Raw genomic sequence first — 16212 nt, forward strand, 5'->3', positions numbered from 1 at the left:
GATGCCTGGCCTTTTGCGTTTATTCCCTTAAATACATATTTTGAACATGTACCTCACTCTTTTTGACAGCTGCACGGCATGTCCCAGTGTGGACACAGAGTGGACACAAGAACAACTGAGAAAGTGCAGCAGTGAGAGCGTGCTTGGCAAGCACACTATTATACACAGCACATGCCAAGTGCCATTCTAAGTACTTTCCATTTACTAACTCAGTTAACCCACACAACAACTCTGAGGTAGAACACCGTTATCCCCATTTCACAGACCAGGAAGCTGAGGTACAAAAGGTTAAGTATCTTGGCCCAAGGTCACACAGCTGGTCTGGCCTATGGCCTAATCAGCTGCCCTTAACACTATGTTCCTGCTCTTAATTTAACCCTATAACAAATACTGAGTCTGTTTCAATATTTTGCTATCATTAATAGTACTACAACAAACACATATCATTCTTTGTGCACTTATGTAGTTAACTTGAGCTAGTAAATTCTTCTATGCTAATAGCAATCTGAGGCGCTTTCTGACACTTACAATCAACAATATTCCTAATACAATGAACCCACTTTCTGAACTGCTCTGAATTAACTATGGTAATCAGACAGACAAAAACTACCTGAGCAATTCCATTATTTTAAAAGTTTGCTTCCTTTGCCTTTCTTCCTTTACTGGCAAAAGAAATACATTGCAGCTTTATTTATTTACTTATTTATTTAGTTGTTCATAAGATATATGGCTCCTGTTTAGGACTTAAAAGGAAGTTATACTGGGAACTGTAGAACACAATGGCCATCTCAGATTTTAGGTTTAATATCTATGTCATAAACAAAGGGCATACCCAAAAAATCACCTACTGAAAATAAAGGGACTATCACTGATCGTTTCATACTGATGTTCACAAATAATGCTGCCTTTTAAAAAAATGTAAGTTTACTGAATGGGGGGAGGGGAAGAGAAACATTGATGTGAGAGAGAAACGACAATTGGGCTGCCTCCCACACATGCCCTGACTGGGCGTGGAACCCACAACCTAGGTATGTGCCCTGACCAGGAATCAAACCCCCAGCCGTTTGGTGTACGGGACGATGCTCCAACTGAGTGAGCCACCCAGCCAGGGCCAATACTGCCTCTTATTTAAATAGAAACTATTTTATTACAAAGCAGAACATTTAAACTCAATGTAGTTCTTCCTTTGTAATTTCTGCCTCTGAGAAAGGGATACAAATCAAGGCAAAATGCAAAACAGAATTTTTCACTTAATACTATGTTTAATTTGGTGCTAACAGCAAGAACAATGCTACCAAAGGTCTCTCCCTTTTTGTATAAGATTCTAAATAGAAGCATAGCTACAAGGACCTGGAAAGGCACATGTATTGAGAAGTATGGCAATTCATATTGCTTACCCTTCTCTGATACAGCCAGATTTGCTATGAGACTGTTTGTGGTCATTAAAAAGACCTTCTCCTACTAAATCAGATTTGTGGACTGCCAGGCAATACTATAGCAACCTCTACATATTACCTACTCTCTGTTCCTTTGGGGAAGTTTGTCTTATAAATCCCTTTCCTGCATAGGTCAGCACAAAACTTTTCAAAAATATGAACAAAAGGGAGACTATAACTAATCAATACCCAGGCTGAAATATCATAAAGCATCTATGCCTCAGGCAAAATAAGCGTTCTAATAGCAATGTATATTTTGGGGTATTAGTACTTGGAAAAGCAATCCAAAAGGTTTGTTTTGTTCATATCAAAAGGTAAGAAAAAAATTCCAAGAACTTACAAATTCCTCAATTTCAATAAAAGACAGATATGTCAGGTCTGTCCAGAAGTATCGAGTCATGTAATATGAAAAATAGAGCCATTTATTGAAGAAGATACAAGAAACATTGTACATAGGACAATGACGCCTTGGTCCCCTTAAAAGTAGGCACGTTGGGACCTCACAGAATTCTCCCAATTGCCATCAGCTGCCCATTGTATTTTCATGAATCTCATCAAAAGTCTGAAATCTCCTCCCTTTCAAAGGTGATTTTAGTTTTGGGAAAGCCAAAGTTGCAGGGCTCCAAATCTAGGCTGTGGGGGGTGGCTAAGTCACCTGGGTGATTTGATGTTTTGCCAAAAAACTGCACTAGACCTGGTGCATGAATGGGCACACTGTCATGATGAGCTGCCAGTCACCAGCTGCCCATACCTGCAGCCTTCTGAATCGTCGAAATAGTTTCCGTGGAGGGATGTTCAGGCTCAACGCAAAATTTGATGCAGATTTGTAGCTCTACTCTCTCAGTCATTTTGAATGTGATGGCCACACAGTACACATGCTCACTCAATGCCCCCGCTGATTAGTACAGTGAAGTCATCATTGTTCACACATGTGCATTCCAGTCCACTCTCCTGGGCTGTCAGGTTATATCAATGTCGCACAAATGGTTCTTGTTATATTAACAATGGCTGGACTTTTTCTGTACAGACCTCGTACTTTAGGAAAATTCAAGTCCAAAATGAGGATTTAGGAAAATTCACATTCAAAATGTTTTAAGCCTTTGTTTTTAGTGAACAAATATAATTATTTTAGTATATGAAAATTAAGTCTTCAATCCATTCAGTGCATTTGGAGGAAAACTTTTTAGTGCTAAATTGTACAAATATTTTCTACTGTTTTCCCAAGGTTTAGAATGATCTATACCAAATACAATCAGAACTACGCCAAGACGCAAATATAAGATACCTCTGGTCTGAAAGTGGTAGACATGTGCCAGTCCACATGGTCACAAAGTTCAAGCGCACAAAATTTTCAGCAAAAGTTAAGGAAAACTCTCCACCTTCCATTATAAATCTAACAATAACACCAACAGAAATGTCTGAGGCTCTCCTAAAACATCAAAGGAAACTAAGTCTTACATGCAGCATTTGTTACTTGCAGACAGAGTGGAATTCTCCTGCAGAATTGATGAGCGGGAAACACCGTTGAAACCGCCCTGGAGCTCCAAATGCAGGTGGTCCAAAAGGTAGCGCATGAATTCATGGGCATCCTGCTGCTGATAGCCCCTGAAACAAACAGAAACAGCCTGTCACCGGGGAGGCTCCACCTGCCTAGCCAAACATGCAGGAAGGAAGAGCACTGGGCAGGGCTGTTGCCCTGTGCTCAGGGCGCAGTGAGGCTCCTGGACTCTTTATTCCCACTCACTCCATGTTTTACACACAAAATTTCTCAACAAAAGAAAAATTCTACTACTTAAAAACAAGTTTGAAAACATGAAGTATTAGAGCTAACTGGACTTGTTATCTCAATTGACCCCACTTAAGGGATGAGGAACAATGAGGGGCAAATAAAGGGCGGTCAGGGGAGGGATTTGCCTAAGGTCCTACAGAGATGGGACTATAACCCACATCTCTCTCCTGGATGGACCCTGATTCTTCCCACTATCCCACTGGCCGCTCCAGAAGACACGCAAATGTTGAAATTTCACATCTTAACCTCAGCATAACACGAGGCCTAAACCACTACTATAGGAAATATGGAATTTAAACCTAATTTTTTAAATTGAAAGATACTAATTTTTAAACAGTGGCTGAAAGGAAAAGAAAAATACCTAAAACGTTAAAGATATCTACCATTCTACACTTGCCTCTTAATCTCGATTAAAAAGATATTTTTAAAATAAATACTTTAAAAATGTATTGACTATACATAATTATTCTCCATCCTAAAATTTGAATATATATCAACATAGGTTACTTCTTACACTATATTCGATAGGAAATTATATGGAATTCTTATACAGATCAATGACAAGTAAACTGAAATGGAGGCTGACAGAAAATAAAGCTGATACAGTTGGAAAGTCATGGAGATCTCTGTATATAAAATAAGTCAAGCAATGAAATATAAGGTACTTTCATAAAACTGTAGATAGGAAAGACTTTTGCCTACATTTTGCCAGCATGGAAGGTTCTCTTTAGTCTATCCTCTAAATCTCAAGTTCTTCTGGATTAGCCTTGAGTCAAAACTTCTACCACTCTCCAGGCAATGCTTCTATAAGCAAAATTTCTTTCAACCAGAGGTTTCCCCAATACATGTTTCCCCTCTTTTTGTGGAATTTCTCCTGGAAATTATAAATTATGAAAACAATCTGCCTAATCAATGGAACTTAAATCAGAAATCACTTTAGCATTGCACTACTGCTTTTTCTGAACTATTTAGCTACTAAATATCAATGTGTTTGAGTATTTGAATAAAAATATTAACATTCACAGTTCAAAGCTGGTAATTCCTTAAGTATGTAGGGAGGTGATTTAAACTTTTTCAACACAACATCCTTTTCTTTTCATGACTTAAAGGTAATATTACTATTTTAGGTCCTATTTGAAATTTTTATTTAAGATAAGAATTCATTTATTCACATACTTAATTCACCAAAGTAATCTGATACCTAATCATGTTTCTAAAATGGATCATAAAAAAAGTTAGTACCTTATATTTATGCCGACTTGCATTTTCCTCAAATACATATCCATTCCTTTTTTAAAAATAATCTTCCTAATGAATGTTCCAACCATACCACGATTCTCTTTTCTTATATCAAGATACATTATTTTCAAATGTTTCTTTTACCATTAGAAACACATATTTGGTCTATGGGAGGTCACAGAACACTCAGCTGTTTTATAAGGGTAAGTTATGGGTTTCTGTTTTAGTCTGTGTTCTGTACCAGAAAACAGCCTCTTCTAAGACTATGGGAATTGTGTGGTTCTGACTGAAGAGACATTTACAATTCTGTTTTTAAACATTTAAATAAAACCCTTCATTGACTTATTTGAAAGTCTTAATAAATACTACTTAGTACATTAAATTCAACAGACTTCAGTTATCTTTTTAATTGTCGATTATATTGCACAATCTGGGCTTCAGAGTTTCCTCTGTAGTCAACTTAGGTTTCTCTTGTTTGGTAATCATGTTTAAGGAAACACTCCTCACATTTGGGTACAGTATTTATGTTCTATATACAGCTTATTTCACTGATGTCACCCAAGCAGGCATTTGTGAGTTAGTGAGGAAATGGATTTATGAAAACCCACTGGCATCTCTGTAACAGGGCACAACTGAGAGAAAGGAAGACACAGGCAAATAACAGTGGCTCCAATTTTAACACTTCCTTATTTTCACTTATTTGTGGCCTTAAAGATTACCTCCTCCAGGAAATCTGTGTCATAACGATGCTGTGAGAAGTAATTGTTGGAGAGCACACTGCAAATGGTGAAAGCCTAGGAGATTATGAATCCCTTCTGAATGAGGGCACTGAGAAAGAGGGGCACTGTTGAAGCATAACATACAGGAACATGGGAGCAACCGTCTCTTCACAACAATTTCTGGCACAATGAGGCAAGTCACATTTACCCAAATCTTAAAAAGAACGAAATGCGCCAATAAAGAATGATCAAAGAAAATGGTAGCTGGTGTGAGTGTGAAAAGCAGACATTCCAGACAACCAGACACCACAGAATACTGCCACACAAAGGTACTTGTGTGATGCCCCAGCCCGCACAGCTGTGACACGCATCTGACCACTCTCTGCATCTAGCACATAAAATGGCAAATGTGTAAAATGGCAGAGACCAACAGGGAATAAGACATGCCTCCATAGCAGCGATTTTCAACCTCTTTCATCTCATGGCACACCTAAACTACTAAAATTCTGCAACAGAACAAAAATATATTTTTTGCCAATCTGACACAAAAAAAATTTGGTATAAGTTTCATTCATTCACGCCAGATGGCTATTGTGTTGGTGGTTGTCATTTTTTTTACTTTGACAGTCTAAGGGAAAAGAGGTCAGTGCGCCTGACTAAATAGCCAGGTATTGCGTGTTTTAAAAATTCTGGCAGCACACTAGTTGAAATTTGCTGCTCTACCGGATTAAATTTTTGTCATTCTAGAACAAATTTTTTTCTAAAATACCTAATACACAGTAGAATTTTATGTTCTGTTCACATTTAAAGTATCTTTAACATTCATAAAAAAATTCTAAATTACTGTTTTGTACAAATTATCTACAAAACCAGAATGAGTTCTCCTTAGCTATTTCTATCTAGTATGTGGCACCAATCATTGCTGGGTGTCTTCAAGACAAAAACACCAGAAAAATGAGGATTTCGAAAATGATTTTTTTTCTTTACAAATACATAGAAAAAATACAGTAGCAAAATTCCTAGTTAGAACTAATATTGTTTAAATATAAAATATCCTGCGTAGTATTGTTAAAGTTCTTTATATAACCCCATAAAGATTACTGTTAAATTAAAATATCACATGCAAAGGCCTATTTATTATGTACAAAGATCTTTTGTTTTCTACAAAGCCAAACAGAATAGTTAGCAAACATAAGAATAATGTTTCAGTAATTCACCCATCAGCTTTAAATCTTAATTACAAGAAATGATTTTTTTAAAAAACTAAAGAAACCCTGTTTTGGGAAGTCAAGGCAAACATATTATATTGAGTTATATGTAAAAGTAGAAATAGCACCTAAGTGATATGAGAAACAAGGAAATAAATACCAGACCTGATCTGAATTATCAAGAGACTTTCCTGGAGAGTGTTAGTGTTAAGCTGGATCCTAAAAAAAGAGATGGGACCACAAGGCAGGCACATGACAAAGATATGGAGGTGACAAGACAAAACATGTCAAAGAAAGCAAAGGGTAGCAGAAAAGACTATCAAAACTACAAAAGCCAGTATCTTTTGAATCAGCAATTCAAATCCCTTCTGAATGAGGGCGCTGAGAAAGAGGGGCACTGTTGAAGCACAACATACAGGAACATGGGGGCACTTTTTTTTAGGTACTTGCATACGTATGCATGAAACTGTCAACTGCGGCACTGTTTGGAACAACAAAAGATTAAGAAACAAGAGTCCCCTTTAATAGGGGACTCGACAGATTATGATACAACCATAAAGTAGAAAATTACACAGTCCGAAAATGGACTGAAAAAGCTATTTTTATACTAATATGAATCATCTCAAGGTAGGAAAAAAGATATGTTACTATTTATGTTAAAATTATACACACACACACGCTTGTATATACACACAGAGTATCACTGAAAGGACACACAATCTAGTAACTTAAAGAAAATGAATGGCTGGGGAACACAGTAAAAGAAAAAACTTCCAATGAATATCCTTTTTTTACCTTTTGAACCACCTGTATTTTGCCTATTAAAAAAAACTTTAAGGCACTTTTATGAAAGAGAAAAGGACAGGAAAGTCTGGGCATACTGGGAAGAAACATGGTAAGTAGATACCACAGTCCTCCCCATACCCTCGGGGACATGTCCCAAGACCTGCGGTGGATGTCGGAAACCAAGGATAAGTATTGAACCGCACATATGCTATGCTTTTTCCTATACATACATACCTATGATAAAATTTCATTTATAGACTAGACACAATAAGAAATTAACAATAACACAACAATTTTGACAACATACTGTAATAAAAGTTATGAGAATGAGACATTTGTAAGTAAAGTAAGGGTTCCTTGAACATAAGCACTGTGATACCATGACAGTGGATCTGATAACCAAGAGGGCTACTAAGTGCCTAACAATGGAGGGAGCACACAGATCGTAGACGTGCTGGACAAAGGGGATGATTCACGTCCTGAGCAAGAAAGAGCGAGATGGGGTGAGATTTCATTATACTTATCAGAATGGTAGGCAATTTAAAACTTAAGAATTGTTTATTTTTGAAATTTTCCATTTAATATTTTCAGACCATGGTTAACTACAAATAACTGAAACCACAGAGAATGAACCACAGATAAGGAGAAACTACTGTATGTATGTTGGAAAGGTCAAACTTCAGGAACTGCTTCCCTGATGGGTACCTTGTCTTTTGGTTTGAGTGAAAAGAAATATATCTTTGATGGTTTCTATATTCATGAAAATGGGGAACAATCCTAATTATCACAGGACTAAGGGAAGGCATCTTATTCTCATCTGTTATTAAGGAAATCTAAGAGTTCATGTGTATTAGGAATCCTCTGAAAATACCATGCCAAATTCCTCAACCTGGTTACCTTTTCCAAAAGTTTTTGCCCTTCATCAGTAGGAATATTAGAATATGTAAAATTAAGCAGCTAAAAACTAAGTCATGCTCTTAGTTGGGCTACAGAAAATATAAAGGACAGAGAGGTGAGCAGATTTTGAGGAAAAGTAGAATTCTACTGAATAAAAGTTTCACAATGTTTCTAAAGTCCCAATTAAGAATGAGGGACCTGAGTCATCACGGGGACAAAGCAAAACAGTATGAAGTTGGTGGGCCTCATTCAGGCATGTGGACAAATTACTGGTAAAAGATCTACCATTAACGAACCCTGCAAACACCAGGGTTCTCATTCTGGTCCTAACACCTATTAGATGTATAAGATTGAACAAGTTGCTCCCCGGTCTCATTTTTGTCTTCTTTAAAATGGGGCTAATGCTTCCTCCCTTGAGAGGAACTTTGTTCTGTTTTTTAATGAAGATCAGATAAAAGACCTAAAGTGCTAGGCACATAGTAGGCAATAAATGGAAACTATTCATATACAATGAAACACAAAGATTGAGTCGCTATTAAGAGTCTAATTAGGTGATTATGTTATTTTATATTAAGTCCAAATCTGATTAGTAGTAACTTAACAGTCATTTCTTACTTTCCATCTTTCCATCTTTCCTACTTAGAGTCAAGAAATACTAAAATCCTTACAAAATTAGTTTCTCCTAGGAGGAGATTTAAATGGTATGATATATACAAAAGAAGTTTCCTTCCAATCAAAGATCAGGGGCAACAACAGTCAATCACAACAACTTGCAGCTCTGAAGTTACATTGTGAACATTTCTCTATATTAGCAACATATCTAAACCACCATTAGGCAATAATATGCCAGGTTTTACTACAGCATGCTGGTTTTGCTGGGGGAAAAAAATAAAGAAGAAGAAGAATGATGTACATAAGGTGCAAAAATCATAACTAGTAAGAACCATGACTTGCTTCAAAGGGTAAAATCAACAGAAGGTGGCCATGGCTGCTGTCAAACACCTGCAGTGCCCCCTATCTGCTATGACCCAAATCCCTGCAAGGCTGACTAACCGAGGGGAGGAGACAGGCTCCTCTGACAACAGGGCTGTTCCCCGGCTCAGCATGAGGCTAGACAGCGAGCACAGAAAACACAGTGACTACAGTGTCCTAAGACCTTCAGAACCCAGAGCAGAACAGTGAATATAATACCATGGAATTCTACTGATTATGTTTGGATTGTTTTAGCTGAAATAACAAGATAGTGCATGACTAATTATTCTTTATAAGATTTTGAAAGAATAAAGGAAATTTTGTCTAGTATTTTCCCTAGAGCACATTAAATTATAAGGGCTTTGTTTTTATCACAACAAAATACCTTGCCCTTTGTTAAAGATATTTCTAACATCTATAATTTAAACATTTTTCTAGTCAAATATATCCAACTTTTGTTCTCCTTTAAAAAACAAAATAAAACGAAGCCAGGCTTTACTATTTAGAACACTACCACTTCACTAGAAATTGTTTCAGTGAAGACTAATATTAATGTTTTACGTATCTTTCATTAAATAATACTTACCTAAAATTCGGCATAATCTTCCAAACAACGTAAAATAAGGACTCTGGGCTAAAGGCAGCTTGGCTGCCTTGCCATAGAGCGCAGAGTGTCTTTCTGAACTCCTCCACCAAAGACCTGGAAAAAGAAGGGATGATGCTGTCAGCATTAATGAGAGGCTGTTATTTCAATGCATAATGTCCAACTGTCTAAAATTCATAATAAAAAAATATGAAAACATAAAAAGGGTCGTCTCTTCTGAGCTAAGTCTGACGGTTAAGTAAGAGCATCTCAAAAACCCACGTAAATAGCGGTAATCACTGACAAAACCTGCTTTTTGACCAGGTTTTTCCTAAGTACTGCCACACTTGTACAATAGAGCAACGGTTAAGTTATAAACCAAATTACTTAAGAATATACATTTTTAAAACATAATTAACAGAACCTCTTTCCTCGTCCCCAGCATGCTCCCTCGTGCCCCACACTAGGAGCATTTCCCACACCTCAGCGTGTGACCAGCAGCTCGTCTGTGCCTCAGAGACTTCACCTGACCACAAAGCTTCAACACACCGCTCTTTGCCAATGGCTCTCAAAAATCCAAACCTAAAAGCCACGTTCTCTAATGGCTACTTTTATTCCGGTTTCTCCAGCTTCCAACAGGAATTTTCCACGGGGTGTCCTCCCGTTACTTCAAACTCAGCGTGTGCTGAACCTGCGCCCTACTGTCCCCCAATATCCATTCTCCTCTCCTCCATAGGAGTAGAACCTCCATTCATTTTCTTGGAACATGAACTCCTAGAACAAAAAACTCTGAGTGTGTTCAACTTCTGAGAAATTTCCTTAAAGAGAAATAGTCCTTATTAACCTCTTCCTTCTTCCTTTCTGGCTGCAATAAGGATGAAATGGTCACACTCCAGCACCATCCTGGACTCTGTGGCTGACAGCCCCACACCAGGGCTGGTGGAACAAGGAGCTAGGGGGAGCCTGATGACTGTGTGAAACAGTCCTGGATGGAGAACCTCCAGCTTCTGCATGGATGTTTAAGTCACTGTTAATTTTAGTTATCTATGCATGTAGCTGAACTGATAAACCTCCTTAACTTCAATGACTATATCTGCCGATACAACTGCCATACTCATGGATACCTAATTGATATCTCAGGGAATCTCAATATCTCTTTCTCGACCCCTGTTATCCAGTAGGTCCCTGGGATACAAAGCCTATTTTTTACTTTTAGCACCTGATCTTGTGTTTGAGCAATTCTCCACCTTAAAGATATTGGTGAGAGCCAGAGTGTTCCTCCCGCTTTGAAGGGGGAAAGGCCCATCCCTCCACCCTGAGCCCTGTAGCCAGGACTCAGGTACATGGCCTGGGTTCTGCTTATTCGAAGCCGGTGTTAGTGAAGCAAAGAAGCTGGAACAGCGCCGGACCCTCCGTGGTGGACAGGGCACCACATGGAGCGCCGGGGCAGCACTAAGAGCGTCCACCAGCAGCAGCTCCAGCAGTGCCAGCGGTAGGAGCTCTGCTGTTGCACTGGGTGGCAGAAGCAGTGAGGTCTTCATGGGAAAGATCAGAGGGGTGACTGTGGCTTTGGTTCTGGATGCTCAGACATCAGACCTGATTTTCTACCCAGTAATGGCAGGCGCCCCAATTAAGCCTTCAATGAATTTCTTTTCTGCCTAAGACAGCCAGAAGCAATTTCTATGGTTTGCCACTAAACCCTAAATGACATTAATGAATCAAGTACTACTCATTCTTCCCTTAAGTTTTGTGCACATGTATTTTTTCCTCTTCATTTCACCGCTATCCCCCTCAAACAAATTACTATAGAGTGTGAAGCCTCCCTGAACACCCTGAATACAGGTATTTTCCAGTCCCTCTTACATGCTGTTACCGAAGTGAACTCTTAAAACACCACTACTAGTGGTGTCATTCCATCCCTGCTCCAATGCCAGGCTTTGAAGTTCCTCCATGTTTTGGCTCTAAACACAGTGTGCACTGCTCTAACATGTCCTATCCTACTCTCCCTCAGGCACCTAGACAGAACGGTGCCAGATTATAAGACGGCTTTTGGGGATGTGTTGGGATGGGGGTTGTGGGTGTGAGGAAGGACAGGCAGGGGAAACACTGCATTAAAACATATGCAGATTGTAAGTCATAGCTCTATTTCTGTGATGGTAAGATATGAAAAAATGTGCCCCTTACAATCCCAATAAGGCGTATCTTCTAAATCCCAAATAGCGCATGTCTACACTGAATACACATTGGTTCTCAATAATCACTTGTCAATTTTTTCCCACTTCACATCCATGAAAAATTGACTGTGTTGATGACTACAAATTAATTTTATCATCCAAGACAAGTTTACCTAACTAACACTATCAGACAAATCAATTCACCGATTAATGATATTCATCCTGGTCTAAACCTAGAACTGTATTTCAAATATAGATGTCAATTTTGGAATGTCCAAATTCACAAAGACTTAGTAAGTAGAGTTGCCAACTTTATGCTGCCTTTTAGGTAAATACAAATAAAAGAATTCTAACAATTATTAAGATTACCAGCTAGAGACTTAAACACAATTTTTAGAAGAGGGGTTTTTAAAAACATATGTGCCTATGAACTCACATATGCAATGGAAATCACCGATTAAGAGTCAATTTGGTTTGTAGCTCAAAGCCAGAAAGGACATATTCTTGGAACTCACACGTTGTTATCCCCTTGGCTCCTGGTGTGGTATGTTCGCCTTCCTGCCGTCTTCCCATTCCTTAACTCCACGGCGGGCAGTTCTTTGAAATAACAGCAAAACTGTTCAATGTTACTATTTAAAAAGGAAGGAAAGGAAAAAAACTTTTTTAATGTACTAGGCCTATAAAGAAAGTTCTATGAAATGTACATGTGGATTTTGAAAATGTGATCTTTCAATTTTTCATTTAAATTGTACTCAACCTAGTCTCTTGCACTAAGTTTTTTGAATGTTTTCTCGTTTATTCCAAGCAAACAGTATAAATATTGTAGATGACTTTGTAGAAAGTCATCTTAAAGCAGAATCTTTGTTCATAAAATCCTCAATCTTCAACCTCCCCCCGCCCCATCTACAGGCTGTCACCATTTCTTCCTTCTCAGGGTGCTTGCTTCCAGTTGGTCAACAGTTTCCTCAAATAAAAACAAACCATGAAACCAAACATATTGTTTAGATACACAAAGTAACAAGGAGAATTCAGTAATAACTAAAATTTCTTCCTTGAGCTAACTGGTTAGGCTAACAGGAGAGACCAAATACGGCTTCTGCTCCTTATTAGCAAAGGTGGCCTTAGGAAGTTAATTTATTTTGACTTTTTTTGATGGCTCATTAAAATCTAAAAGTATACAACTTTCAAAATAATTTATTCAATACAACCCAGGTCAGCCTTCTTGGTCTTTTTATATTTACTGCTTGTCTTACATTCTGAGGATCTTCTAAACATCTGATCTTATGACCACACCTAAGACTCACTAATGATTCAAGTAAGTTTTCTGATCAAGGTTCCCTGTAGCCCAGGAGTCTGAACACTACAGCCCATATACCATGTCTGGCCCTGGGCCAGTGAACTCTTACATTTTAAACAACTGTTTAAAATGGGTGGGTGCACAGAGGGGAGAATATATGAGACTGTATGTGGCATGCAAAGATTAAAAATATTTAATCTGGCCTTTTACAGAAAAAAGTTTGCTGGCCTCTGCTCTAGCCTATTCAAGAAGCAATAGGAAATAAATTACATTATTCAACCATCCCAACAACACTGAGGTAACCTGGCCCCGCCAGGTGACTAGAGTCAGAGGATCTGCGCCCATGGCCTTTGCCCTGAACCACTCCACTAGGACCTAACATCAGATACGTAAGCTCTGACCATCACATTACCTGAGTGACTGAAGGATGGCATTCATAAAACACGTGTTCCCCAAATTCCGAAGGCCTGTGGCACAAATGGCCGTGGTGCTTCCCTATAAAATGAGACAAGAGGCCATCAGCAGTGCAGAGAGGAGGCTGACTGTTTCAACCATCAAAGCAAAGCAAAAGCCTATAGTATTTGAAACTCTAGAATCAAGCCAACTTGGAATTTGTCCTTTTTTGTCCAACCCAAACTCTGTTTATATTCCCTGTATTAGTGTCTAGATATGTTTAGAAGGTTGTTTCTGATTCTGAGTTTCTTCTAAATGGCAGTACTGTATGGAAGTATATGAGGAAATCAGCACTATAAGTACCATGCGGGATATAATGCAAAAACCAGGAAGATCCTTAAAAGAAATAAAGATTAAGACTTAATGCCTTTGTAAGATTCTATTAAAACTACTACAAACTAAAAAAAAAAAAAAAAAAAAAGAACTTATACACCCCAAGTATTTCTGTCCCCAAACTTTTAATTCTAAGCTGTGCATAAATGACCAATACATGTTTTTATAGCAATGGAATATCAATCTTTAACTACCTGAACTTCCCTTAAACTAAGGCTTGGTTTTCTGATTAGCTCTACAAATGCACTATGACATCTGAATACTACCCCTGAACTGGATTGGAAGTGAATCTACCAATCCAATTCAAAGAATCCCTGCCCATAAGTCAGTTGGCCAGAGAGCACTTTATCTCTTTCTTCCACAAAATAGTAACACTTTAATTAAGAGTGTGTCTATACATAGCCAGCATAAGAGCAGAGAGGTAGCTATTGCAGATACAGGGCAAAATTATTATTTCATGATTTTTAAATTTTGCTAATCCATTAATGGCTCATACATCCAGTAACAACAGATGGTTACCAAAATGAGAAAGCATATTCTCTCCTGGCAGAGTTGTATTACAAAGAAGTCCTAAGAAATAAAATACGAATACTTCAGACCCATAGATTTTGCGCTTAGGGTCCTTTAACAGAAAGCAAGGATCTTTGGATCCCACAGAAACGTCATAATATGGTACACGAGTAGGCATTAAGAATAAGTGCTTGCCAAGGCAGAGAAGTACAGTAATGATCCTGAAAGAATAAAGGCACTGGCAGATGGACTCACCGGGGTATTCAGCCACATCATTACTATGCCCCGGTTTGGTGGATCGGTTGGTTGGAGTATCATCCCAAACACCAAAAGGCTGTGGATTTGACCCCTGGTCAGGGCCCAGAGAGCAGGGCGAGGGAGGGGGACACACACACACACACACATGCAACCAATAGATGTTTCCCTTTTTGTCTCTCTCTTTTCCTTCCTTTCTCTCAAAAATCAATAAATATATATCCTCAGATGAGGATTTAAAACAAAAGAATCATTAGTACAAGTGGCAAACATTTTGTAAAATATTAAAAATCCAAGGCATACATTTATAAAAGTTTATAAGGAGCAACATTAAGTTGTAATAAATGAGTGACTAGATCTCAGCCAATTCTTGTATTTGAATAAATTTTACTTACATTTACTTTTAATAACTTGCTGTTAAGTGATGAATTTTCCAAAAGTTTTCTTTTCCTATGCCTGTCAGCTGTGAAAGCTGAGCTATTAAAACACAAACAGAAAGACAGTCAAAAAGACATGAATACAAACAGACTACACAGCAGGTTTTAGAATAAACTTGGCTGTTCTAAGTGTCTAGGGTATGGGGCCCTGCTGTCTAACAGGCTAGGAAATGACCTCTAAGGCCCATGCTGGCCCACAAGTATCAAAGTAACTGAGTCCCATGTCCCTTGAAAATCGCCACTGCTCCTTCAGCATGGTGTGACTGGAAGCCACCACCATGGGCCCTTCCAAGAAAAATTAGCCAGGTAGATAAGCCTGTGAGACAATCCTCCCTACCCCCATTCCACCTGCCTACTCAGTGGTGAAGCTTCATAAATGAGAACACCCATTCCTCATAACAAAAGGAAAACCCTGGTCTGACATGACAGAATATTCTGAGACTTACCACTGTCTCAAATACTGTGCTACTTCTTTCTTAATTTTGATAAAGGTATCATGTTTTATTTGTCATAATAGGTTATATATAATCTGAGTTTGTGAAATGATAAATTATAGGCATATATAAATTAATTTGATCTGGCTAAGCTACAGAGAATATTCTAAAACAAATCCTACTTAGTACAAAAATTCTGAATTAAAATTATTTAATATTTTCTTGATGAAAGAGATATTTTGCTTAAAATTTATCAGAAACTAATTCTTATCTTCAAAGGATCACTTTGAATTATTACATATCAGGACAACTAAGCTTAAGGAGGTAAAATTATCATTAAACAACACAGACTTTTAAGTTTGCCAATTCTTTCCAATCCTCTAAAAGTACTAGGCTAATCCATGTCCTGGACAGTATGGCTCAGTTAGTTGGAACATCATCCTGTGAACCGAAAGAGTATGGGTTCGATTCCCAGTCAGGGCACATGCCTTGGCTGCGGGTTTAGTCTCCTGTCAGGGAATGTACAAAAGGCAACCAATCAATGTTTCTCTCTCACATCTATGTTCCTCTCCCTTTCTTTTTCCCTCCCTTCCCATCTCTTTAAAGTTAATGAGCATGTCCTCAGGTGAGGATAAAAAATAATAATAATAAAAATAAATAAAAATACTAGTCTAATCCAATGTAAATACA

The 16212-nt window shown here is 38.1% G+C and overlaps 1 protein-coding gene across 2 annotated transcripts in view; it reads right to left on the bottom strand.

Moving 5' to 3' along the window:
- The window catches only part of USP3 (ubiquitin specific peptidase 3), a 92025-nt gene that overhangs the window by 24742 nt on the left and 51071 nt on the right, over positions 1-16212 (bottom strand). For both annotated transcript variants that reach the window (XM_054565308.1, XM_054565309.1), the window contains exons 5-9: positions 15047-15128; positions 13513-13595; positions 12319-12432; positions 9633-9746; positions 2895-3041 (exon numbers count right to left, since the gene is read on the bottom strand). In XM_054565308.1, coding sequence (XP_054421283.1) covers positions 2895-3041; positions 9633-9746; positions 12319-12432; positions 13513-13595; positions 15047-15128 — 540 coding nt within the window. The remainder of the gene's footprint in view (positions 1-2894; positions 3042-9632; positions 9747-12318; positions 12433-13512; positions 13596-15046; positions 15129-16212) is intronic.

The sequence above is a fragment of the Pteronotus mesoamericanus genome, unplaced genomic scaffold (assembly GCF_021234165.1).
Source record: "Pteronotus mesoamericanus isolate MK-2021 breed Mesoamerican mustached bat unplaced genomic scaffold, CSHL_Meso_final contig_164, whole genome shotgun sequence".
Lineage (NCBI taxonomy): Eukaryota > Metazoa > Chordata > Mammalia > Chiroptera > Mormoopidae > Pteronotus > Pteronotus mesoamericanus.